This window comes from Dipodomys merriami, unplaced genomic scaffold (assembly GCF_024711535.1).
Source record: "Dipodomys merriami isolate MVZ:Mamm:240054 unplaced genomic scaffold, mDipMer1.0.p SCAF_12, whole genome shotgun sequence".
NCBI classification, from domain to species: domain Eukaryota; kingdom Metazoa; phylum Chordata; class Mammalia; order Rodentia; family Heteromyidae; genus Dipodomys; species Dipodomys merriami.
In genome coordinates this window covers 2,253,092-2,279,058 of record NW_027202493.1, presented here as the reverse complement: position 1 = coordinate 2,279,058, position 25,967 = coordinate 2,253,092, and the positions used below count along the sequence as shown (strand labels likewise).

The 25,967-nt window shown below is 43.2% G+C and overlaps 1 protein-coding gene across 2 annotated transcripts in view; it reads left to right on the top strand.

The window, feature by feature from the left end:
- Positions 1–1,728: 1,728 nt before the first annotated feature.
- The window catches only part of Gpat4 (glycerol-3-phosphate acyltransferase 4), a 43,134-nt gene continuing 18,895 nt past the window's right edge, over positions 1,729–25,967 (top strand). The window contains exons 1-2 of one of the 2 annotated variants that reach the window (XM_070016100.1): positions 1,729–1,835; positions 21,617–22,536. In XM_070016100.1, the coding sequence (XP_069872201.1) occupies positions 22,372–22,536 (165 nt within the window). In that variant the 5' untranslated portion in view covers positions 1,729–1,835; positions 21,617–22,371. Of the gene's footprint in view, positions 1,899–21,616; positions 22,537–25,967 lie in introns of both variants that reach the window. The other variant, XM_070016101.1, reaches the window with a different exon arrangement.

Sequence of the window (25,967 nt, the reverse complement as noted above, 5' to 3'; positions counted from 1 at the left end):
ACAAACTTTCTTGCCTGAGCTGGCTTTGAACTACGATTCTTAGATGTCAGCCTTCTGAGTAGCTAGGATTACAGGCATGAGCCACCGGTGCCGGGTTCTACTGTTGTCTTTAAATAGTCATGCAAAGGAATTTCAATAAGTCAGATTATGAGTACAATGCATTTTAGTCAGTGCCACCTGGAGTCATGCAGTCTGCACTTACTTTGGTGGGTTGCCTGGTATCTGTATGCACCTGGGAAAACAGGGTGGGGGACAATCCTTCTTTGTATTCTACCTTTGGATACACAGGAAGAATGGTCGTGGAGGAAGAGGCAAGTCCTTCATATAGGGTCTTTGGATACATAAAAAGAATGTGCCTAGAGGGAAACAACATGGAATTATGAGAACAAAGCAGGTTTCCATCACCACCCTTTTCATAATTCTCCCTTATCTTTCCCAATCTTTTGCTTTGTATAAAGCAAGGATTCTGGGGGTTCTCCCCTAATAGCTTTTCTAAACCCAATCCTTTCCAAAGGTCCAACTCCCACGCTCCATAATCAAATTCATTTTCCATGTTTATAAAATTAACATATAACTTTGAGAAATGCACTTCTGTATGAGTGGGGCTGAATGGATCATAACAAGTGGGCTACTTTCATTGGCTCAAGGGCAGGAAAGGAGACCTGATATCAACCTGGACAGGGTTGATACAGGCCTAAGTCCCCAGCACCTGACCAAAATGTTCATCCCCCCCCCCCCCCCCCCCCCCCCGTCCTGAGGCTTGACATCAGGGCCTGGGCACTGTCCTGAGCTTCCCTGTGCTCAAGGCTATCACACTGCCACTTGAGCCACAGTGCCACTTTTGGCTCTTCGTTGTTGTTGTTGTTGTTATGTGGTACTGAGGAATCAAACCCAGGGCTTTTATGCATGCTAGAAAAGCACTCTACCACTAAGTCACATTCCCAGCTCCCGAACCGATCATTTTTGTGTATAGGTTGTGAGGTCTAAAGTTTTAATCACATTTTATTTCAAGAAGTTACATTCTGACTGCTGTGTGCAGAATAAGAGGGTTTGCTATTACTAGAGACAATAAAGATATCTCCTAAGAATAGCAAGAAGTCAGATGTGGTGGTACCGGTCTGTAATCCTAGCCTTCAGGACTCAGAAGAGGAGCACTAGTTGTAGGCTAGGCTGATACAGGAAGAAGGCTCTGTCTTATTAAAATAGAATGAATGAATGAATGAATGAATGAATGAATGGAGAATGGGTACACAAAGAAAGAAGGTCGGGAGACAAGCGTGGGTCAGGAGTTAGAAGTCGGAGGGGACCGTGTGGGATAGGCAACTTTGGGGGTGATCGGCCTCAAACGGTGGCAGATGTTGGCGGGAGGACGAAGGACGTCTACACCGAGCCCCTGGGTTTGATCACCGAGACGAAAGAGACCCAGGTGGCGGGTGGCGGCCGCCGCCGTTCTCCGGAGGGCCAGGCCCAGGGCGAGCTCGGCACGCGCAGGGTCTCGGGCTACTCGATGACTCGGGTCTCGCTCTTCGGGGCTGCCTGGCCTCGGCGGGCGGGGCGGCCGGTATTAGCCGTGACGTCACTCTGAAACCTGGGGTGGGGGGCGGGAGAAATAGCGCCGGACTCCTCCCGGGCCAACCAGGCTCCCGCGGCGCGCGCTCCCCTCCGCTAGCGCGCGCAAGGCGCGGGTGGGCCGGGACGCAGGGGCACGTCGGGCGGCGTAGACAAAGGCGGGTGCGCGCACGTCCTTACGCACGCCTGGGCCGGCGCGGCGGGCAGGGCTGGGCCGGACGGGAGGAACCGTCGCAGAGGACGTGGAAGCCGGAGCCTCGCGGCTGGTGAGTAGCGACGGGCTGATCCCCATGGAGAGGTTCGGGACCAGGATACGGCGCCCTGCGTAGGTCCGTAGCCCTCACGCCTCGCCCCGCCCCGCGACGGGAGGCTCCATCCCCGGCCGGGTGGGGCTCCGGGTCCCCCCCGCCCCCCGCCGCCGCGGTGCAGCCTCCGCGCCTCCCTCCGCCCTCGCCTCTCCCCTCCATCGCTTCGTCCTCGGTGGGCCTGCGCCGCACCGGCCTCCCGCCCGGGATCCGCGGTCACGCCGCCCGCCCTCCCCCGGGATGCGGGTCGTGGGCGGTGAGGGCTCCGCGGCGCCGGGTCACGCGGAGATGCCTGCATCTGTGACTGCTGCTCCCGAGCTCCTCGGCTGCCCCCGGAACGCCTTTCCTCCCGATCCCTCCCGATCCGTGCTCCTCCGCGTGAATGTTCCTGGTTCCCCTCTCCTCGGACTCCTGCCTTCCCGCCCCCGCCGCACCCCCCCCCAGCCTCCCCACCGGGGGCGCGCGCCCCATTCCCCGCTCTCCGTCTCAACGCGGAGCTTTAACTTTGGCAGTCCGCAAAAGTTGGGAAAAATCCGTTCACGACCCACAGACGTTAGGTTTCAGCTCGCCGCTGCCGTCCCTTCTGCCCTGAGCGTGGGTAGCTCGGAGCCTTCAAATCCTTGACCGAGTGTGTTTCTGGTTTCTGTTTTTTTTTTTTTTTTTTTTTTTTTTTTTTTTGCTTTTTTCCTTTTTAACCTGACTTTGGCTGAACTAAGCAGAAGACGTCTGCTTAGTGTCCTGTCTTGGAGAGTGTCCTCAACCCAGGGGAAATGGTACGGGAAATACTAAAGTCAGAAAGCGTATGGACGGGAATCCTGTCATCTTGCCTGCCAGAAGTGTTCTTTAGTTTTCTTTTCGCTTCGTGTTTGGGAGCATTTCAGAGTCACACAGAAGTTATAATAGTGAGCCAGCCACACTCACCTCAAACTTCACCAACTCATGTATGGGACCATCCTGTCCCCTCCTCATGACGATCAATTCCCTCCTTTGGCATGTCTCGGGACATTTTTATTTTTGTTTTTTTGTGCTGAGGATCAAATCTAGGGTTTCATGCATGCCAGGCATACACTGTGCCACTGAGCTATACCACCAGCACAACCCTCTTAGAAACTCTTATGTAGCTCTGAATCTTTCTTTGGTCTTATTCTCTATCTGGTATCCCATTTTAAAGATCAGGGTTTTTCTATGTCTATTGAAAATGGTAGGTAGAACTTCTCATTTGTCCCAAATTAATTGATTGATTAGTTGATTATTTCAGTAGTACTTAGCTTTGAACTCAGCTCCTCACATGTGTTTGGCAGGGGCTGTACCACTTGAGCTGCTCTGCCAGCCAGCCCATTTTGGGTTGGTTACTATTGAGATAGGGTCTCTCTTTATGCCTAGCCAGCTTGGGCTAGATTTTCCCATTTGTTCTTTCTCTCTGTCTCTGGTATAACATGTACCGCTGCACCCAGCCATTAATTGAGATGGAGACTTACAAAGTTTTTCTGCCTGGGCCGACATTTAACTTCAGTCCTCCTGATCACCTCTCAAGTAGCTGTGATTACAAGCTTGAGCCATTGCACCTGGCCCAAATTTATTTCACTATTTTGTAATTTGTTAGAAAAGAGTATACTTACCCATTCCAAATCTTTATGGCCCCCTACACATTTCCTTCCTGAAGGAAAGAACCTAAGGCCAGCATTGTGGCAGAGAGGTTTTCAGTGTCACTTCAGTATCTGGTACCTGTGGGTCTGGACAAGTCACTAAGCTTCTCTACACCCTGAATTCAGGTTTGAAAAAATGAAGACAGAGAACAATATGACCTGGAAGTTAATCATCCAGATCAGAATTTTTAACATGATTTTTGGCAGTGTGATCATTAGAGTCCCTTTTTTGGTCTTTTTAACAATAGTAGACTGGGTTCCAATAAAAGTACATTATGACTTTATATGATACTAAGATATTTTTGAATCTGAATTTCTTCCTGAGGTTCTGGATGGTTCTTCATTGGCCAAAATATTTATTGTGGGACTAGTTTTCATTTGTGCCTCCATTTTGCTCCCCTTCATATGAGGCGACTCTTCTCCAAGGAGTTCTGTGAACAAGCAAAAGTTTGTGCGTGTGTGTGTGTGTGTGTGTGTGTGTGTGTGTGTGTATTTGAGTTTGCATATGTTCAGGTAAATTTACTTTCAGGATGGATGCTTTTGCAAATTTATAACCAGTGCAAACAAAGTTTGTGGACATACCATTAATACTCTCATTAGCTGTAGAGATGCAGATAGTGTTTTGGTGTGGGACTAGATGTCAGCATTCTAGCCTAACCTGTTTAGTACTTCCCACTCAAGAAAATCTCTTGCTTTCTGGAAATGAAGAGGACTGGTGAAGTGTGGACTGCAGGATCTCAGATAACTAAAACTTGGTTCTGGCCGACCTTTTATCTCTTAACTCTGTCATTATACTCACGGGAAGGACTTGATGGAAAATGCTCTATTCCATGTGTCATTAAGTTACATAACAGTGCCTCAGTAGTATGAGTAATGCTTTACAAAGCATGAGAATGGAATTGGAGAGCTTGAAGGAATGTTCTAAGTGCATGGAGGCCCCCCCTTTTTTTTTTCCTCTTGTGGTGCTAGGGTTGAAATCAGGGCCTTGTGCTTGCTAGGCAGACAATTCTACCACTTAAGCCATATCTCCAGCCCTTTTAGCTTTAGTTATTTTTGAGGTCAGCTCCTGCCTCTTTCCCTCTAGGCCAGCCTGAATCTTGATCATCTCATTCACACCTCACACATAGCTGGGAGCACCAACTGTACCACTGTGTCTATTAATTGAGATGGGGTCTTACTAATTTCTTCCATGGCTGGCTTCAAACCTAGATCTTGCCTATCTCTTCTCTGAATAATTAGGACGACAGGATTGAGCTGTTGTGCTGGCCCAAAATGAAGACATTGGTGAACTAAACTAACTTTAAATTTTTTTTATTTATTTTAGTTTTTATTATTGGTTGTGTGACTTGAACTCAGGGCCTAGGCACTGGCGCTGAGGTCTTTTGCTCAAGGCTAATGCTTTTACCACTTTTTGAGCTACAACTCCACTTCTGTTTTTTCTGGTGGTTAATTGGAGATAAGAGTCTCGCAGACTTTCCTGTCTTTGAACCATGATCCTCAGATCTCAGCCTCCTAAGTAGCTAGGATTACAAACATGAGCCACCAGCACCCAGCTAACTTTTTTTATTTTTGATGGTACTAGAATTTGAATTTAGGGCTTCCCACGATTGGGTAGGTATGTTGTTACTTGAGCCAAGTCTCCAGCTTTCCAACTGTTCTTCTTCTTTTTTTTTTGGTCAGTCATGGGGCTTGAACTCTGGGCCTAGGTGCTGAGCTTGTCAGTTCAAAGCTAGCGCTCTACCACTTGAGCCACAGTGCCACTTCCGGTTTTCTGATGGTTTATTGGAGATAAGAGACTAACCGACTTTCCTGGCTGGGCTGGTTTTGAACTGCAATTCTTAGATCTCAGCCTCCTGAGTAGCTAGGATTACAGGTATGCGCCACCAGTGCCGGGCTTCCAGCTGTTCTTTTTTTTATTTATTTTTATTTTTATTTATTGTGAAAATACTGTACAGAGGGGTTACAATTACATGGGCAAGATAATGAGTACATTTCTTATCAAGCATTGTGGCCTCCTCCCTTGTTTTCCCTTCCCATCCTCCCCCCCCTCCCCACCCAATCCTCCCCGCCCCCCCACCAAAGTTGTAAAGTTCGTTTTCAACATAACGACTTGTACATCTCATTGTTGCAACGGGTCCACCTGTATCCCTATTGAAACGATTTGTTTTTCCCCTTCCCCTCTCCAAATTATACCGACATGAAATAACGGTGAAAGCAGGGCTTATACTCTGTGAGAGGGACATACAAAGCAACAAAGAACTAATCTTATAAATGTGTTAGAAACAATTGCATGAAAGAAAAAAAACCATTTGAATACATATCTTAGGGTTCATTTCCCTAATATCACCTTATCTTAGATCTTTTCTGCTTGACTCATACATATACTAGATATTGCAAATAAGGGATTCCAGCTGTTCTTTTTTGTTGTTGATTGTTTGTTTGTTTGTTTTTTGGGTCCGGTTGTGGGGCCTGAACTCTGGGCCTGGGCACTGTCCTTCAGCTCTTCCACTTAAAGGCTAGCGCTCTACCACTTGAGCCACAGCGCCACTTCGGCTTTTTTTCTTTTTGCTTATGTGGTGCTGAGGAATCGAACCCAGGGCCTCAGGCATGCAAGGCAAGCGCTCTACCACTGAGCCACCTTCCCAGCCCTCCAGCTGTTCTTAAAAGCACCTTTCTTCCTTCTAATTTTTCATTCATTAATTTTTTTTTTTTTAGAGAGTTTTGTGGGTTTGCTTTTGGTTTGGCTTTTGTTTTTTTTGCAGGGAGTGGGGCAGGCTGGGGCTTAAACTTAGGACCTGGGTGCTGTCCACGAGCTTTTTTTACCCAAGGGTAGTGCTCAACCACTTGAGCCACAGCTTGGCTTCTGGTTTTTTGGTGGAGATAAAGAGTCTAATGGACTTTTCTGTTCTGACTGGCTTTGAACTGTATCCCTCACGTCTCTGCCTCCTAAGTAGCTAGGATTACAGGCATGAACCATGGGCACCTGGCTAGAGTCAAGGTTTTACCACATAGCCCATGCTGGCCTTAAACTCAAGATCCTCCTGCCTCAGTCTCCTGAGTGCTAGGATTACAGGTGTGTGCTGCAAATGTCTGACTGAGATTTTGAATCAAAAACCATTGACCAAGATACATTGTACTTACCAAGTGACATAGTATTGAATGAAACTCCTTTTTATAACAACTTTAAGGAAATTACAAAAACAACCCAACAACCTAACAAGGAAAGCTAAATCCAGGAAAGCCACATTACTTATTCATCGTCATGTAGAGTAGATAGTAACAATTTTGCTTAACTAGTATAAGCTGTCAGTACCAAAATGGAGTCACTTGGGTTAGATCTTAGCAAAGTGGAATTGGGAGGCCATAAAGAAGGGGCTGACATGCATACAACAAACCTATGGTAAAACTACCACAAACAAGCCGGGCACCAGTGGCTCACGCCTGTAATCCTAGATACTCAAGAGGCTGAGATCTGAGGATCGTGGTTCAAAGCCAGCCTGGGCAGGAAAGTCCGTGAGACTTATCTCCAATAAACCACCAGAAAACTGGAAGTGGCACTGTGGCTCAAGTGGTAGAGTGCTAGCCTTGAGCTGAAGAGCTGAGGGACAGAACCCAGGCCCAGAGTCCAAGCCCCACAACCGATTAAAAAAAAATTACTATTAAATACTAGAAATATATGTGTAGTTTCAAATTTTCTAGTTGATGTTTTACAAAGAAAGAAAGAAATGATATGCTAATAAGGTTGATTTCATCACTTCAGTGCCAGAGTACCACATTGAACTCACATATACAATTTTTATCAACTAAAATACTTAAATTTTATGTAGCTATACATTTTTGTATACATATATGTGATTGTATATGTGTATAATATATGTAGACATATATATAATACATATTACATATATAATATATATATAATACTACTACTAGTAGTTTTGGTATATAATATATAAATATATATAATATAATATTGTATATATTATATATATATATATATAATATATATAAATACACTTTTTGTGGCCGTACTAGGATTTGAAATCATGATTTGCTAGCCAGGTGCTATACCACTTGAACCATGCCCTTTGGTACTTGGGGATTTTTTTTGGTTTTTTTTGGGTCCGGTCGTGGGGCCTGAACTCTGGGCCTGGGCACTGTCCCTCAGCTCTTCAGCTCAAGGCTAGCGCTCTACCACTTGAGCCACAGCACCACTTCCAGCTTTTTTTCTTTTTGCTTATATGGTGCTGAGGAATCAAACCCAGGGCCTCAGGCATGCAAGGCAAGCGCTCTAACCACTGAGCCACCTTCCCAGCCCTGGTACTTGGTTTTTCAAATAAGATTTACATTTTGCCCAGAGCTAACCTCTTGCCTCCTGTACCTCTTGTGTAGCTAGGATTATATTTATGTGCTATCACACATCCTTGTTCATTGAGATGGGATTGAAATAATTTTTTCCTGGGCTTCCCTTGACCCTCTATCCTCTCAGTCTCTACCTCTTGAGTAGCTGATATAGTTGTGAACCACTGAGCACAACCAAACTTAAATTTGTGGTTTGGGGACTTTTGTTTTGCAGTGCTGGAGATGGAACTCAGGGCCTTGTGCATGCTAGACAAGTGCTGTACATTCTTTGCCTTTATTTTTTTTTAACTAATATATTCCATCCTTCAACAATATGTTAGAAAATAATCAGGCTTCCATGTTAATGCAGTCATATGCTCTAGAACAGAATGGTGTGAGTATTGGGTGGGGTTTTTTTTTTTTTTTCATTCTTTTCCTTTCCTCCCCCACTCCCCCAGTCCGGGGGCTTGAACTCAGAACCTGGGTGTTATCCTTGAGTGTCTTTTCTTCAAGGCTAGCACTCTCATATTTGAGCCACATCTCTACTTCTAGTAGTTTTGGTACTTTATTAGAGATAGGAGTCTTGCGGACTTTCCTGTCTGGAATGGCTTTGAACTGCAATCCTCAGATCTCAGCTTCCTGAATACCTAGGATTACAGGCATAGCCACCAGTACCTGGCTGTTTTTGTTGTTGTTTTGTTTTGTTTTGGTCCTAGACCAGGACTTAAATTTGGTACCTGACACTTTTGCTGATTGGCTAGCGCTCTACCAACTGAGCCATACCTCCAACTGTTTGTTTTTTCTCTTCAGTACTGGGGGCTTGACCTCTGGTCTTCATGCTCAACTTTCTTGCTTACAGCTAGTGCTCTGAGCCACATCCTCCAGCCCAGCTTTTTACTGGTTACATGGAGAAAGAGTCTTACAGACTTCTGTGTCCTGTCTGGCTTTGAACCTCTATCCTCAGTGGCCCTCAATGGGCCACTGGCTGCTCTTTTTGGTTTGTTTTTTGTTTTTGTTTGTTGTTGTTGTTGTTGTTTTTTGTCAGTCATAGGACCTGAACTCTGGGCCTAGGTGCTGTCCCTCAGCTCTTCAGCTGTAGACTAGCGCTCTTACCACTTGAGCCTCAGCCCCACTTCCGGCTTTTTCTGCTTATGTGGTGCTGAGGAATCGAACCCAGGGCCTCATGCATGCAAGGCAAGCACTCTACCACTGAGCCACCTTCCCAGCCCCCTGTTTTTCTTTTTAACATTCTCTCTCTCTCTCTCTCTCTCTCTTTTTCCCCCTCCCTCCCTCCCCTCTCTCTTTTGTCAGTCTTAGGGATTCAACTCTGGGACTGGGTGCTGTCCCTGAGCTCTTCAGCTCAAGGCAAGCACTCTACCACTTGAGCCACAGCACCACTTCCCAATTTTTGGTGGTTTATTGGAGATAAGAGTCTCATGGACTTTCCTACCCAGGCTGGCTTTCACCTGTGATTCTCAGATTTCAGCCTCCTGGTTAGCTAGGATTACAGGCGTGAGCCACCGGCACTGGGTTAACGTTCTCATTTTGCCAGGGGTTTGACACGAGGTGGCCACAGGTCAGGGAACCAAACACATAACACAAAGGTTGTGGAAGTGAATGAAGGCAGCCTGCCTTATTTTTCATATTCTTAAGAACAGAGTCTCCTTGTGTTGGCCAAGCTGGGTTAGAACTCAAGATCTTCCTACTTCATCGTACTAAGTGATAGAATTGTTGTTGTGTATCACCATACCTGATCTAAAAAATTTTTTTTTTTTTTTTTTTGTCGGTCATGGGGCTTGAACTCTGGGCCTGAGCGCTGTCCCTCAGCTCTTCAGCTCAAGGCGAGCGCTCTACCACTTGAGCTACAGCGCCACTTCCAGCTAAAAAATTTTTTTAGGTAAAAGAAATGGGTGAGAATGATTTTGTTAATTTATTTTAACTGAGTTTATCACTTCAATATGTAATCTTTTTTTTCACTCAGTACTGGTAATTAAACCTAGACCTAGTGCATGCTAAGTAAGTGCTCTACCACTAGAGTCCTATATTCCCGTCTCCTGCCCTTTTGTTTGTATTGTAGGTTTTCTTTTGGCTTTGTTTTTTGTTTTATACTGGGGCTTGAACTTAGGGGCCTGGGTGCCCTAAGATCTTTTTTGTTTAAGTACTCTACCACTTGACCAAAGCTCCACTTCCAGCTTTTTTTGGTGGTTAATTGGAGATAAAGTCTAAGGACTTTGCTGCCTGGTCTGTCTGAACCAAGATGATCTGAGTTTTCTGAGTAGCTAGGATTATAGGCAAGAGCCATTGGTAACTGACTTGTTTGTATTGTTTTTGTTTGGCTTTTGGTGCTGGTTCTGGAGCTTGAACTCAGGGCCCGGGTGCTGTTTCTGATCTTTTTTTTTTTGTTCAAGGTTAGTGCTCTACCACTTGAGCCATACTCCAGTTCTGGCTGGCATGCGTGTGCGTGTGTGTGTGCATATGTGTGTGTGTGTGTTTAATTTGTGTGTGTGTTTAAAGTCTCAGGCATGAGACTTTCCTGCCTGAGCTAGCTCAAACATGATCCTCAGATCTCAAGCTCCTTAGTAGCTAGGATTACAGGTGTGAGCCACCAGGGAATAGCTGTACTGCTTTTGAAACAAGGTTTTGTGATTAAGTTTACCTAGGCTGGTGGCTTCCAACTCATGATTTTCTGCCTCCCAGGAGCTGGAATTACAGGTGAGCATCATCATGCCTACTTTATGATAAAAATTATCAATGAGATGATTTACATAAAGTTTTTCAAACTGTCATTGAATACCACAATATATTTTATATGTTAGTATGTTTCCAATGTCCCAGTGTCGAGGTGTTGGGGGCTGCTCTGTTGGGCTACATGGCATTAGAGTCAGCAGAACATAGAGATGAAGAAGTGTTTTTACTTTGCTTAGTAACTTTAGTTCTGAGGTTAGGCTTTGTAGTTGTGGTCATTGTTTTGTTTGTTTACTCTGGTATTTCAGTGATTTTCTTTGCACAACTAGGATTATTTTGAGTTTATAGAGACCAAAAAAATCTGATGTTATACTTTTTTTTTTTTTTGCCTGCCATGGGGTTTGAACTCAGGGCCTAGGCACTGTCTCTGAGCTTCTTTGGTTCAAGGCTAGTGCTCTACCACTTGAGCCACAGTGCCACTTCAGGCTATTTTTTCTGTTTTTGTGGTTCTGAGGAATTGAACCTGGAGCTTCATGCATGCTAGGCAAGCATTCTACCACTGAGCCACATTCCCAGCCCTGATGCCATACACTTTGTGCCTTTGTGATGAAACATTCATTGATCTGTCTCTATGGAATGATGGTTTTATTGTTTCTTTCAGCTCTTTTGATCATTTTAAAGTGCATAGTTCATTAGTAATTCTTTACTGTTTTAAATAAGACCTGAACCAAAGGATAAAAACTTAAAAAAAAAGTAACAGCATGGTGTCAGTGGGTCACAGCTATAATCCTAACTATTCAAGTGACAAGAATTAGAGAATCAAAGATCTGGGCCAGCCCAGGCAGAAAAATCGAAGAGACTCCATCCCCAACAAGTGAGGCACAAGTAATAGTAAAACTGCCAGGCAAGCAAGTTGAGCAAACCCAAGGCTCTGAGTTCAAATTGTGGTACAGAGGCTGCACTGGTCAGTAACAGATTCAACATATAAATAGCATAATAAATAGACAAATAAATAAGCAACAAAAGATTTGGACACTTTACTAAAGAAGGCGTGTATATGACAAGCATGAAAAGATGCTTGATATCTTTCTCATTAGGGAAATGCAAGTCAGAATTATTAGATACTATTTCACATCTACAGTCTTATCAGGTGTTGAAGAGGATTAGAGAAAATGGAACTTCATGCACTACTGGAATACAAAATGGTATAAACAACAGGAAGAAAGGTGACTCATGCCCATAATCCTAGGTACTTGGGAGGTAGAGATTATGAGGATCACAGTTCAAGGCCAGCCCCTAAGATCCTATCTTACCCAATGAAAAGATAGGGAGAATGGCACGTGTCTGTCATCCCAGCTACTCAGAAAGGGTAAATAGAATTGAGGTTCAGGCCAGCCTAGGCATAAATGCAAGACCATATTCTAAAAATAAATAGAGCGAAAAGGAGAACAAAGGGTAGAGCTTGGACAAGGCTCAGCTTTTAAACTTATTTATTGCCCCTCATCTCTCCCCCATCTCTCCTTATTTAAAAGAGAGTTATTCAGGCTAGATGCTGGTAGCTCACAAATCTGCTGGTAGTCTGAAATCTGAGGATCGTGGCTCAAAGGCAGATGAGGCAGGAAAGTCCAGGAGACCCTTATCTCCAATTAATCACCAAGAAAGCTGGAAGTGAGGCTGTGGCTCAAGGGGTAGAGTGCTAGCCTTGAGCAAAAAGCTCAGGGGCAGCATGTAGCCCCGAGTCCAAGCCCCAGGATCAGCACACACAAACTTTGGTTCATCAAAATTTGGACTTGTACCTGCCTTAGATTAGTTACTCCTCTCTTCAGTGCTGCTTATCTAAATGAAAGGATATATCCATAAACAGTTGTGGATAGTAGCTTTCTTTGTAATAGCCCCAAACTGGAACAACTTAACTACTCATTAATAAGTGAGTACATAAACAGTTTGCTGTTTGCCACAAAAAGGAATGAAATACTGATAGATGCAGCAGCTTGAATGATTCTCAAAATTACACTGAGAAAATAAACCAGATAGGAAGTTGAGCTTTTTTCTTTTTTAAGAAAAAGCACGGGGGCGGGGGCAGGGGGGTGTGATGGGAAGGGATAGGAAGGGGAAACAAAGGGGGAGGCAACAATGCTTGATAAGAAATGTACTCATTGGGGCTGGGTAGGAGGCTCAGTGGTAGAGTGCTTGCCTTGCATGCATGAGGCCCTGGGTTCGATTCCTCAGCACCACATAAACAAAAAGAAAAAAGCCGGAAGTGGCTCTGTGGCTCAAGTGGTAGAGCGCTAGCCTTGAGCTGAAGAGCTGAGGAACAGTGCCCAGGCCCAGAGTTCAGGCCCCACGATCGGACTCCCCCCCCCCCCAAAAAAAAAAAGAAATGTACTCATAATCTTGCCCATGTAAGTGTAACTCCTCTGTATGGTATTTTCACAATAATAATAATAATAAACCAGTACATTCCTTCTAATTGCATGTATAATACTCAAATATAAAAGCACTTATTTCCAAATGGAACTCTCAGAGCAGTATTGAGATTGGTAATGAAATAAATACTTTGTGTCTTAGAGCCCCCCAAACCCAATTTTCTATTTTAGTTTTTCTTAACGTGGGGATGGACTTGTAATCTTTTTTTTATGGGAATAGGCAAGTGTTCTAATGAGTTGTAACTCAGTTGTAACCCCTGCCTCTGTTTCTTTGAGATAGAAACTCACTACGTAGTCCAGGATGGTCTCAAACTTGAGGATCTGCCTGCGTTCTGTAATCCTGTGGATTACAGTTGTGCACCACCATGCCTGGTACAAATTGCCTTTCTTACATTGATGGTGTTAAATACCAGAATGTTTTGTGTCTTTGTTACCAATCTAGCTTCCAGATACTGTTAAAATTGTTTGGCGTGAACATATTGTACTGTGTTAATTTATCCGGGACTAATTTAAGTCACATCAGACTGACCAGATTCTGTTATCTAGTGAATTGTGGCATCTTTGGCCTGTTGTATCTAGGCTCTTCTTGAGTGCTTTGTTTTTTGCAGGATTGATGTTATCTGTGTGTATATTCTGGAACTTCAGGTTCACTTTATCCTAGTAGCCAAGTACTACTGTCCCTTTGTGAAACTATACACTTTTTCTACAGAGCAGCATCCCTCAAGCAGTTTCTTATCCTTTTTTGTTCTTTATACACTTGGCATTAAATCAGTCCAGCACACATTTCTTTTGTGTATGGCATGCAAGTTTCAGTGATCCACTAGTAACCTTGAGGCTTGTCATCATCTTCTTACTGCCTGCAGCTTTGTAATGATGATTAATGATTATGCCTTCATTTCATTTCATTTATGAGAAAGCTGATGCATCTAGTTAGAAAGTAATGGAGACTGGTTTTGCATGTAGCTTGTCTGATTCCCTGCTTCCTTGACGTTACACAGTGTTTTTTGTTTGTTTGTTTATTTGTTTGGAGATAGGTTCCAGGCCTGGAATTTGTGGAGCACAACTCATGATCTGACTTCGAAGTTCATATGCTCCAGCATAGACAAAGATGTTTTTTGGGGAAGGAATTTAAAAGACACATCTATTCTAATCTCTATAATGTATCTGCCACTATGCAGAGAATATTGATATGGGTAAATATTCTAAACAGCTTCTTACTATTACTCCTTTTCCAAAGCTGGTGATCAGTTCCATATTAGGCAGCTACTCAACTACTGAGCAAAACTCCTGACTGGTGTGTGTGTGTGTGTGTGTGTGTGTGTGTGTGTGTGTGTGCGCGTGTGTGTGTGTGTGTGTGTGTGTGTGTGTGTGTGTGTGCGTGCGTGCGTGGGGGGGGGTCCGGTCGTGGGCCTGAACTCTGGGCCTGGGCGCTGTCCCTCAACTCTTCAGCTCAAGGCTAGCACTCTACCACTTGAGCCACAGTGCCACTTCCGGCTTTTTTTCTTTTTGCTTATGTGGTGCTGAGGAATCGAACCCAGGGCCTCAGGCATGCAAGGCAAGCGCTCTATCACTGAGCCACCTTCCCAGCCCAGCTCTTGACTGTTTTTATAAACAACTCAAAGTTTCTTTTTTAAAAAAAGCTTTATTGACATTCACTTCACATAGTATATACCTTACCTAAAGTACACAGTTTGGATATGTGCAAGTACCACCACAACCAGTTTATTTTGTGTGTGGGCTTAAATTCAAGGGCTAGGCACTGTCCTTGAGCTTTTTTTGCTCAAGGCTAGCGCTTTACCATTTGAGCTACAGCTCCACTTCCAGCTTTCTTTCTTTCTTTTCTTTCTTTCTTTCTTTCTTTCCTTTCTTTCTTTCTTTCTTTCTTTCTTTCTTTCTTTCTTTCTTTCTTTCTTTCTTTCTTTCCTTTCTTTCTTTCTTTCTTTTTGGTAGTTCATTAGAACTAAGAGTCTCACAGACTTTTCCTGCTGAGTCTGGGTTTGAACTGCAATCTTCTTTTTTGGGGGGGGTCGGTTGTAGGGCTTGAACTCTGGGCCTCAGTGCTGTCCCTGCACTCTTCAGCTCAAGGCCAGTGCTCTACCGCCTGAGCCACAGCACCACTTCTGGTTTTCGAGTAGTTTATTGGAGATAATAAGTCTCACAGACTTTCCTGCCCGGGCTGGCTTTGAACCTCGATCCTCAGATCTCAGCCTCCTGAATAGCTAGGATTGCAGGCGTGAGCCACCAGCGCCCTGCTTGAACTGCAATCTTCTTATCTCAGCTTCTGCAGTAGTTAAAATTGCAGACTAGAGCCTTCACCCTCAGCCAGTTTTAGATGATCTCATCACCTTTAGAAGAAGCCACTCCTAGGATCCCCATCCTTGAGTGACTGCTAATCTGTTTTCTGTCTCTAGATTTGTATAGATGGAGTCACGAAATTTGGCTTGCTTAGTCTGATGTTTAAAAGACTCATCCATGTGTAAATAGGTCTCACATATTCTGTTTCATGTCCAAATTATGGTATTGTTCTTAGGTTGGACATTTTGGTTTTTGTCTTTGGGCTAGTCTGAGTAATGCTGCTTTAAGTATTTTTGTGTGTAGCTTTATTTCTTTGGGGCATATACATTGCTAGGTCATATGGTAACTGCTTTACTATATTCCCAAGGTAACTGCGCTGTCTTATATTCCCACTAGTGTATTTTTTGTTAGCAATATCTAAAGAAACATTAATGTTCTTTCATAGGAGATGCAGTAGAACAATCATCCCTTTCCTCTTCTCTTTCTCTTCCTCCTTTTTACATTTTTAAGAGAGATAGCTTGGGCTGGGGATAGATCTCATTGACCCATTGCTTATCTTAGCTATGTCCCTGGGTTCACTTCCCTTTTCAGCAGTAAAAGAGACACTGATTGAAACAGTCTCCCAGCAGGGGATGGTGGTACACGCTTGTAGTCTCAACTTTGGAGGTTTGTGGCAGGATGATCAAATGTTCCAGCCCAAACTGGGTACCATGGTTCACACCTGTAATCCTAGCTACTCAAGAGACTGAGATCTTAGGATCACGGTTCAAAACCAGCCTGAGCAGGAAAGTCTGTGATCCTCTCATCTCCAATAAAACTACTCAGAAAAGGACAGAAGTGATACTGTGGCTCAAATGGTAGTCTTGAGCAGAAGAAACTAAGGACCTCTCCCTGGCCCTGAGTTCAAGCCCTAGTACCAGCAAAAGAAAAAAAAAAAAAAGTTCCACGCCAACCTGGGCTACATAGTAAAACTGTCTCAAAAATAAAAACAAAACAAAATCTCTCAGTTAATAATGTAACTGAAAGTATGGTTCAATGTAAGAGCACATGTCTAGTAAGGCTAAGCCTCTGAGTTCAAGCCCAGTGCCACCAAACAAAATCATGTTTCTTAGTCTTAGTCCTGTGGAAACCTGGGGATTAAATCTCAGTATTTATTTGCCAGGTGTAAGGGACAAGGTGTGGTTTTGTTGTCCTGTGCATTACAGAATGTTCAGTATAATCATTCTGTAACTGGATGCCAGTAGCACTTTGAGTCCAGGTTATATAGTACCCAGAAATATCTGTAGACATTGCTAAGTGTTCCCCAGGGGATCCAAACTCACTCCTGGTTGAAAGTTACTTGTTAATCCTAAGAAGGATAAATTTCTAAAAATTGAATTGCTGGATCTAACATTATGTACATTAAAAAAGACTTTTTTGGGGGCCTGAACTCTGGGCCTGGGCACTGTCCCTCAGTTCTTCAGCTCAAGGTTAGCTCTCTACCACTTGAGCCACAGTGCAACTTCTGGCTTTTTCTGCTTATGTGGTGCTGAGGAATCAAACTCAGGGCCTCATGCATGCAAGGCAAGCACTCTACCACTGAGCCACCTTCCCAGCCCTTCATTAAATTATTTTTTTATTGTGAATATACTGTACAGAGGGGTTACAATTACATGGGCAAGATAATGAGTACATTTCTTATCAAGCATTGTAGCCTCCTTTGTTTCCCCTTCCCATCCCTTCCCATCCCCCCTCCCCTACCCAATCTTCCCCGCCCTCCTCACCCCCACCACCAAAGTTGTAAAGTTTGTTTTCGACCCTACATTAAAATTTTTAAGGCAATTGCTAAATCATTTTTCATAGAGGCTTCAACATTTTATACCCCAACCAGCAGTATTTGAAGGCATTTTCTCGTTCTAACTAATAACTAATATAGTGGTTTATTAGAAAAAAACATTTTGAGCTGGACACTAGTGGCTCATGCATATAAATCCTATCTACTCAGGAGGCTTGAGATCTGAAGATCATGTATCAAAGTCAGCCTAGGACAATATTAGCCAGCAAAAAGCCAGATGTAAAGGAATAGCCCAAGTGTAGAATGCCAGCCTTGAGAGAAAAAAAAAGCAAAGAGAGGGCCTGAGGTCCTAAGTTCAGGTACCAAAAATAAAAAATAAGAATTGGCAGTACAGGGATTGAACTCAGGATGTTACACTTAATAGAAGGCAAGTAAGTGCTCAATCACTTGAGCCATACCCTTAGTCTAGCTATCTTTTATAAATTGAGCCCTTACTATTACAAACATGTAGTTTTTTTTTAGCTTGTTGATTTTTGTGACCAGAAATACTTCAAAACACTTTTATTTCTGAACCTTAAATTTTTGTTACCTTAAGTAAGGATGATAATCTGGGTCTCTTTGGATTCTAAAGGAATGTTAATATGCACCATTTATTGGTGGCACCTTGTACTTTATGTGCTTTAAAAATGAATCTATTGAGCTAGGCATGTAGTTCAGTGGTAGAGTGATTGCCTGGCATGTCCCAGGCCTATTGTTCCGTCAACTGCACGATAAAAAAACAAGTGTGCATCTGTCACTTTGTTGTCTAAATATCTATCTTTTGTCTGTCTAATCTATGTATCTTGAACTCAGGGTCTTGCTCTTGTTACTCAGATGTTCTATTTGAGCCGCACTTCCGGCCTTTTTTGCTTTTTTTTTTTTTTTTTTCCCCCCACATAGGGTCTCAATATTCTGCCCAGGGCTGTGTAGCTTGGGATGTGTAGCTTGCCACCACCATGCCAACTTGTTCGTTGAGATAACATCTTCCTAATTTTTTTTTTAGCCAGGCTGGCCTCAGCGATCCTTCTGTATCCTAGCCTCCTAAGTAGGTATCTTACAGGTATGAGCTATTGTTTCTAGCTTTAAGCATTTATTTTTTAATAAAAGGGTACTTTTGAGTTGGCATGTATTATCTCTGGCATATTCTGGCAGTCACAGTCTTCTGAGTTTGGATGTGTCAGAGAGCTAGTTTAAAAGGTTTGGTTCGGCACTTAGGAATCATAAGCATCCTGCCAAATACTTCAGACTGGGTCTGATTTAAACTAAGTTCCGTGTACTCTTCCTTTTGTTCAAGACTTCATCCTTTTCCTTGTGAACAACCATGAAACATTTGAAATGCTTATTTACTTGATTCTTCTCTCAGGCATATATGTTCAGCACTAAATATGCCCTCTCATAATTGTGTGGCATATACTGTTAGTTATGAATTAGTCACTCTAAGAACTGAGGCCACTTGCATGCCTGAAGGCCCAGAATTTGCCATTCAGGGACTTGAAGAATTTAGTTGGCGTAGTAATGGGATCTGTTACCCTGCTAGGGTGATGCCATCTTCCTGACAGTCTGAGAACTAGTTAGTTCTTATGCTTTGTCTGGACTTAGTCCAAATGGTTTTTATTATGGTAGCCGGATTCCAACTGAGGAAGTTGATGGTAGGTAAATTTTCCTGTGAGTTAACGGTGCTCCACCTCAACTCCTTGGAGGTAACGGTTATATCTCCTTCAAGCAAAGTAATGTCTGCTCCTAAATGAGCAGTTTTCCAGAAATCATGGTTCTGGATGAATTCTTATGTGAGCAGCTCTGGTATTTCCAGTCACTATCGTCTTCATTACAGGTGCCCTCAAGACACCAGATACCTCTGACTTCAGTGAGTTTTCTGCTAAGCCCCCAAGATGTTTGGACAGTTGTTTGATAACTGTCATTTACTTGCTGTTTTCTCTTCTAAGAATTTATGTGCAGATTGGTATTGGCAAGGTAACTGGTCTGGCTGGTTCACTGTTCTCTGGTCAGGAGGCTGGCACTCATAAACAGGCACTGGGGGGTGGGGCAGGCCACCAGGGGAGAGGTCACCTCTGAGGGAGGCAATTATTTGGCTCACAGGGCAGTAAACCATTCGTGTAAAGGGCCAGATAGTAAATATCTCAGGCTTTGCAGGCCACAGTACCACATATCCTTTTCTTTTTTACATACCTTTAAAGAAACAAAGCCATATCTAGCTCAAGAACCTTTAGATCAGACAATATCAAGATTTGGTCCTTGGGCTGTGATTGGCCAACTTCTGAACTAGGTGAAGAAATGAGCTTGTTGCTACATGTGTTTAATGTTTCAGGGACATGAACCCAGAGTAACCTTGGGAATTCTCAATTGATTTTGATCCAAAAAAGAGTGATTAAAACTTTGGCTTATGGGGTCATGTTTGGTAAATGACAGTCCCTTTGGACCTGTGTAACTCAAGGTAACTTTGATCAGTAGGACAGAGGGTTCTTGTGCCTTCCCTAGAGGGATGCTGGCCTAGGGGAGCAGAATGTGACTAGAGTTAGGCTGGGCCCTAACGGGCACCTGAAACACAGTGAGACAGGCTGCTTTGGGTTATGGTTAGAAACCCGGTGTTGTAGAGTGGATGGCCAGGTTATATGAAAGAGCACTGCTGTACCTTAGATTCTGAGAACACCAGATTCTGATACATGAATCCACATCTAGTTTTCCTCTTAATAACCACAGGAAGTTCTGTAGAGGAGGCTTGGCAGGTAGGAAGTGTTCATTTATTATTTCAGGGTAATTTGGTGCAGTAGTTGAAGAGCCTGGCCTAAGATAAAGGTGATGTAGGAATTCTTGCTGTACCACTTACCGGTTGTGTGACCCTGAGAAACTTAGTCTGCTAAGCCTCAATGCCTTGGTCTGTAAGTGGCAGTGGTCATGCTGCCACAAAGGAGTTGTGAGAATTGAGGACAGTATGTAGAAAATGCTGTTGGCTCAATTCCTATCATGTTGTTTTCATTTATTATGTAAGCAATAATGGTAAAATGAATGTGGAAGAAATAGGGATCAGAAACAGGAACAAGTGTTTGTGATTTAGAGCCACATTTGGGATCATGTTAGAAGAAAAACAGAACTGGATCTATGTCTGTTTAGTGGAAATAATACTTGTTGACATATTGGTAACCAAGCGAAGTAACAAGTTTGACTTTATAAAACATTGGATAAATTTTAAGGTAAAGTCAGTATGAATTCAATTTCTTGAACTTGTAAATGTTTTAGAATAGAGCCAGAAGGTGATTCATGCAGAATGTTTTGTCAGGGCTGAGAATATAGCTCAGTGTTAGAGCACATGTCTGGTATGGGCTAGGCTTTAGGTTCTACCCTAGCACTATGGGAGTGTGGGGTTGTTTTGTTGGAGATAGTTGATAGGATTCTGTCATATTTGACTTCCATGTTCAGGACTTCCATTAGTAACTTTTTTTGTTTGTTTGTTTTTAATTTTGGTGCTGGTAATGAGGCTTGAATTTAGGGCCTTGCATTTTTGCTCAGCTTTTTTGTTCACAGCTGGCACACTACCACTTGAGCCACATTTTTTTTTTCTGATTAATTGGAGATAAGAGTTGAATTTTTTTCTTCTAGGAAGTCTTCAAACTGCAATCCTTAGATCTTAGCCTTCCAAGTAGCTAGGATTACAGACCTGAACCACTGGTACCCAACTCTGCTAGAACTTCCATAATATGGAATGAATACTAAAAAATTGGTATGCTTTTGCAAGATATTTGAAATAGTGGAATTTTAAAATGAGTAAACAGGTGAGAAAGTAGGCTGGAGCTGTTTACTCTTGATTTAAGAAATGTGACAGTGTCTTACAAAATTAAAAATGTATGTATCCTTTTTTTCCTGCAATCTCCTTTCTAGGAATTTATCTTGGAAATACATTTGCCATGTACATTTGTGTAGAGTAAATTAAATACATTATTTGTAACAACCAAAAGGTGGAATTGGCAGTGTCAGCCTTTGGAGACTGCTTACCTAAAATCTTTCCATTTGTAAGCTATGTATCTGCAAAGAGCAAGGGGTTTCTATGAACTGATGGAACTCTTCTAAGATAGATTAAGCTAAAAGAACAAGGTACAAGCAAGGTGGGAGAAGGGTGGAAAGGAACAGTTGATATCCTTCTATAAACAGAAATTCTCTTAGGAAAAAATACAAGTTGAGCATCTACCCAGAAGAACTCTGGGAAACGAGACAGGTAGGAGGGAGATTTACATTTCTTAATGTATTATTTTTATCCTTTATGTTTTACAGATACATATGTTTAATTCAAAAAGTATGAGTGGCCACAGTTCCTATTTATTGGAGTGGTAAACTCTGTGGAACACTTATATGTCTCTCCCACATTGGTGGTGTGCCTCTCCAGTCCCTTTGACCTTGATGTCTGGAGAAGCTGGCGCTAATGGCTGGCTCACCCTAAGACAGTCTGCCCCTCCCACAACAAAGCATGTTGACGTTCTTCCTCTTGATTTGTGTGACTGACATTGCTTCTCTTTCCACCCCCAGCTCCAGCAGCATGTAAACAACTTTCGCCAAGAAGCCAGGTCACCGCTGAGAAAGGGCAGGAAGAATTTTGAGTGGCCACCTATGCCAGGTGTGCCTGGAGTTCTGCAGGCATGAAATATTCCATGCCAGCCTCCGTGTGCCACTGGCGAAGGTTGAGGCTCTTCAGGTAGGAGGGTCCTGGGGGCAGCAGCACCAGGATCCCTTCCAAAGGGAGAATGGGGACAGATACGAACTCTCTACAGTGAATTTGGGTTTCAGCTTATGAAGGAATTTTAAGCAAAATTATTTAATTTCCACATATTCATCTTCCAAAACCTTCTGTGTGAAGTGCGAGTGTCACCCCCTCCACGGGAGTTATCAGGAGTTTTCTGGCACCAAGGTGAACTCTTCTTGGTATTTCTGGCAATACAGATCTGCTGGACAGATTGATCTGCTGAATGCTGTGGGGCAGGAAACGGAGCAAAGCCTCTGGAAGCAGTGGACAGGTAGTGGAGTGGAGAGCTCTCCTTTGCCACTTACTTGCACAGAAACACAGCCTGGACACGCATGCTGGTACTGAAGACTTGTTCTACCTTGTTCGCTATCAAGTTCCTCTGCTCTGTGCAAGCAATTAAATGATGTGATCCTGGGGATGGAGTTTGTCACCCTTGGGGGACTAGCTTCCTTTCTCAGGTTGGTGCTGTCAGAAAGGACCATCTGAAGGCCACGGTTTGTGCGTGGGGAAGAGGGCACCAGCCTGGCCTGGATCCTCCACCATGTTCCTCTTGCTGCCTTTTGATAGCCTGATTGTCAACCTTCTGGGCATCTCCTTGACAGTTCTCTTTACCCTCCTGCTCGTTTTCATCATAGTCCCTGCCATTTTTGGAGTCTCCTTTGGTATCCGAAAGCTCTACATGAAAACTTTGTTAAAAATCTTTGCGGTGAGTTGAGCTATTTTGATGGGTAGTGTCACAGAGGAGGGGGAATTGGTTTGGGCAGAAACAATTCTTACCGGCTGGTAAGAACACCTGGCTGTTTCTGATGGACCTGGAAGAAACTGGGAAAGTAGGGGGGTGGGGACGGACTTTGGAGGGAATGGAGAAATGAGTGCATACACTGACCCTGAGTCCCGTGACTCTGCATCTTGCCTGCCTTGTCACAGCATGAGACATAAAATCAAGCGCATTGCTGTGTACTCCTTGTCCCTACAGAGCAGGTCTATGGTGCACAGTGCTGCCAACCTGTCCCCCTCTGAAAAGCCTTTTCTCTCCTTACACATTTATTTAAAGAAAGCTCTTACACTTCATGCAAAAAGAATGAACAGAAAAGGGAGTTTGAACTGTTTAATTTTCTGAAAGATAGAAGGGGAAGATAGTATATTTCTGAACATCAGTCAGAACATTGGCCAGAACTGGCTGCATTATAAAGAAAGTAGATGAGAAAGGAAGCTAATAAAACTAAGCTAATAAGACACCATAAGATTTTGAATGTCTAGGCAGAGATTTGGTCATTTATTTGCAAAATCTCAAAACTAGGTCCCCAGCTCTGCAGGAATTCTTTTTTTTTAATTTTTTTTGGGGTGGGTCCGGTCATGAGGCCTGAACTCTGGGCCTGGACACTGTCCCTCAGCTCTTCAGCTCAAGGCTAGCGCTCTACCACTTGAGCCACAGCGCCACTTCCGGCTTTTTTCTTTTTGCTTATGTGGTGCTGAGGAATCAAACCCAGGGCCTCATGCATGCAAGGCAAGCGCTCTACTACTGAGCCACCTTCCCAGCCCGCCACATCACTTTTTTATGTGGTATCTGGTAGGTTTGTTTGGTAGTGCTGGACCCCAAACCTTGAGCCTTTCACATAGTGAGCAAGTGTTTTTCCTCTGAGTTATACCCCTAGCCCTATCTTATAGTTTTGAAGGTTTTTTCTTTTTGTTTTTTTGTTTTTATTTTGTTTGTTTATTTGTTTGTTTTGGTCGGTCATGAGGCTTGAACTCTTGGCTTGGATGCTGTCCCTGTGCTCTTCAGCCCAAGGCAAGTGCTCTATCGCTTGAGCCACAGCGCCACTAGTTTTGGGGGTTTTTTGAATGCGGAGTTTGAACTCAGGGCCTGGGTGCTGTCCTTGAGCTTTAATTTATGGCTTAGCACTCTACCCCTTTGAGCCACAGTTCTACTTCTGGTTTTTCTGGTGGTTAATTGGAGAGAAGAGTCTCACAGACTTTCCCTGCCTGGGCTGGCTTTGAATCATGATCCTCATATCTCAGCCTCCTGAGTATCTAATATTATAGGTGTGAGCCACCAGCACCCAGCGTATCTTATAGGTTTATTTTTTATTTTTTTATTTTTTGGGTCCAGTCGTGGGGCCTGAACTCTGGGCCTGAGCACTGTCCGTCAGCTGAGAGCGCTGTACCACTTGAGCCACGGCACCACTTCCGGCTTTTTTCTTTTTGCTTATGTGGTGCTGAGAAATCGAACCCAGGGCCTCAGGCATGCAAGGCAAGTGCTCTACCACTGAGCCAACTTCCCAGCCCTGTGGCTCCTTAGAATTATGTGATGAACAGGGTAAATATTCTTATTTTATCAATAAGGAAAGAGACTTAGGAAGATTACCTGAAATATATGAAATGTTCATGATAGTGGAGGAAATGAGATACAATTTTTTTTTTGATGATGCTACAGTTTAAACTTCAGATCACATACCTGCTAGGCAAGCACTCCCCTATTGGGCAAGTGAATCCCTTTTATGACTGAATTTTTAGGATGTACACTCTTGTGAATTCTAATATAGATTATTATTACAGCATGGAAACCTCATTCAATGTTTACTGTTGTGCTAATCTGTGGAAATGTAATTTTGGACCATCAGAAGCACATCTTGGAAAACCACTAGTCTGAGCAAAGTGATTTAGTAATGGAAATAGCAAGATTAAGATTTTAAAAGAGTAGAAGCTGATGGTATGGCTCAGTGGTAGAATGCTTGCCATCATGTGTGAACTTCTGGGTTCCATCCCTAGTTGCTATGGTTCATTATTCATTTCTTTTTTTTTTTAATTTTTTTATTGTAAAGATACTATACAGAGGGTTACAGTTCCATGAGTGAGGCAATGAGTATACTTCCTCTTGAACATTTGTTACCCCCTCCTCATTATTCATTTCTACATTTTACTGATTTTCTTTGTAAATACCATTAAATAGCATTCAGTTCATATAGTTGTGCTTTTGTCTGCTTTTGTTAGAGATGGAGAGGATGTAGATAGATGATTCCTCTCTTGGAGGACTAAACTCAGAGCAGGTCCCATGGATGCTGAGTTACTAAAGACCAGAATGTTCAAGGAGTATCATATTTAAAGGGGTTCTGTCCTTTCCTGAGTGTATCTGCTTCAGATTTCCTTTTCATAGTGATGATAGCATTTTAGAATGGAAGTCCAACTGGGTTGAAAATGACTTGGGAACAACAGAAGAAACTTGTGTTTCTCTGCCTCAGGTGAGAGGTATCAGTCAAGTTAGGGAGAAAAGGATGGGACTTTGGCAGTTTGCACATCTTCCAGCTCCACTGGATAAATGGAGGCTGTGATGGTTTGGAAGACCAGCTTCATGTGCTTGTGGGATTAGAGTGGGAAGAGCATTTGTTTTTGGAGCAGGTATCCCTCACCTTGAGTACTTGGGATTTTCCACAGCTCCCACACTTACCTTGATCATTGAACTTGGCAGCCTGTTTCCTTATCTGGAGAGGAGTGGTAATTCTAACCTCACATGGGAGTAGTAAATGTCCATTCTATTGTAACTTTGAGTGGGTAAGACATGCTCAAGGAGAGGAGGATGATTAGTTGCAGGGAAAACGTTTTAGATTTTTATCGTTTCAGGTCTGTTTTTTCAAATGGAGACTTTGATGGAGAGAAAAACTAAGAGTTCATTAATTAAGTACAGCCCTTATTAATTACCTGCTACGTGCCAGGTACTGTCAGACTATACACTTGGTGGGTTCTAGCTCCTGCTTCCAAAAGTACTTACAGTCTCTTAGGAGAGACAAATATGCACACATATACTTAATTCATCATGCAGTGCCCAATTAAAGTTCTAATGCAGAAGTTGGGTAGGAAACAGTTTATAGTAGATTTGGCATTAGGCCTGGATTTTGGAAAATGATAGAATATTCTTCAAGCTTATTGGGTAAAGGTGAAAAGGTACAATCTTGTTTGGATGCAGCACATAGTTTGTTAGAGCAAAAAGGTGCATGAAGCAACAAGGTGGGTTTTATGACTTTTATTTTATTAGACACTCGGTAGCCATTGAAGGTTGAGCCAGAAAGTGATATGATCAGGCTCTGGCAGCATGTGTTCAGGTACAGGAAGGAGGACTGAGGGAGAGAGAAGTTGAGCTGA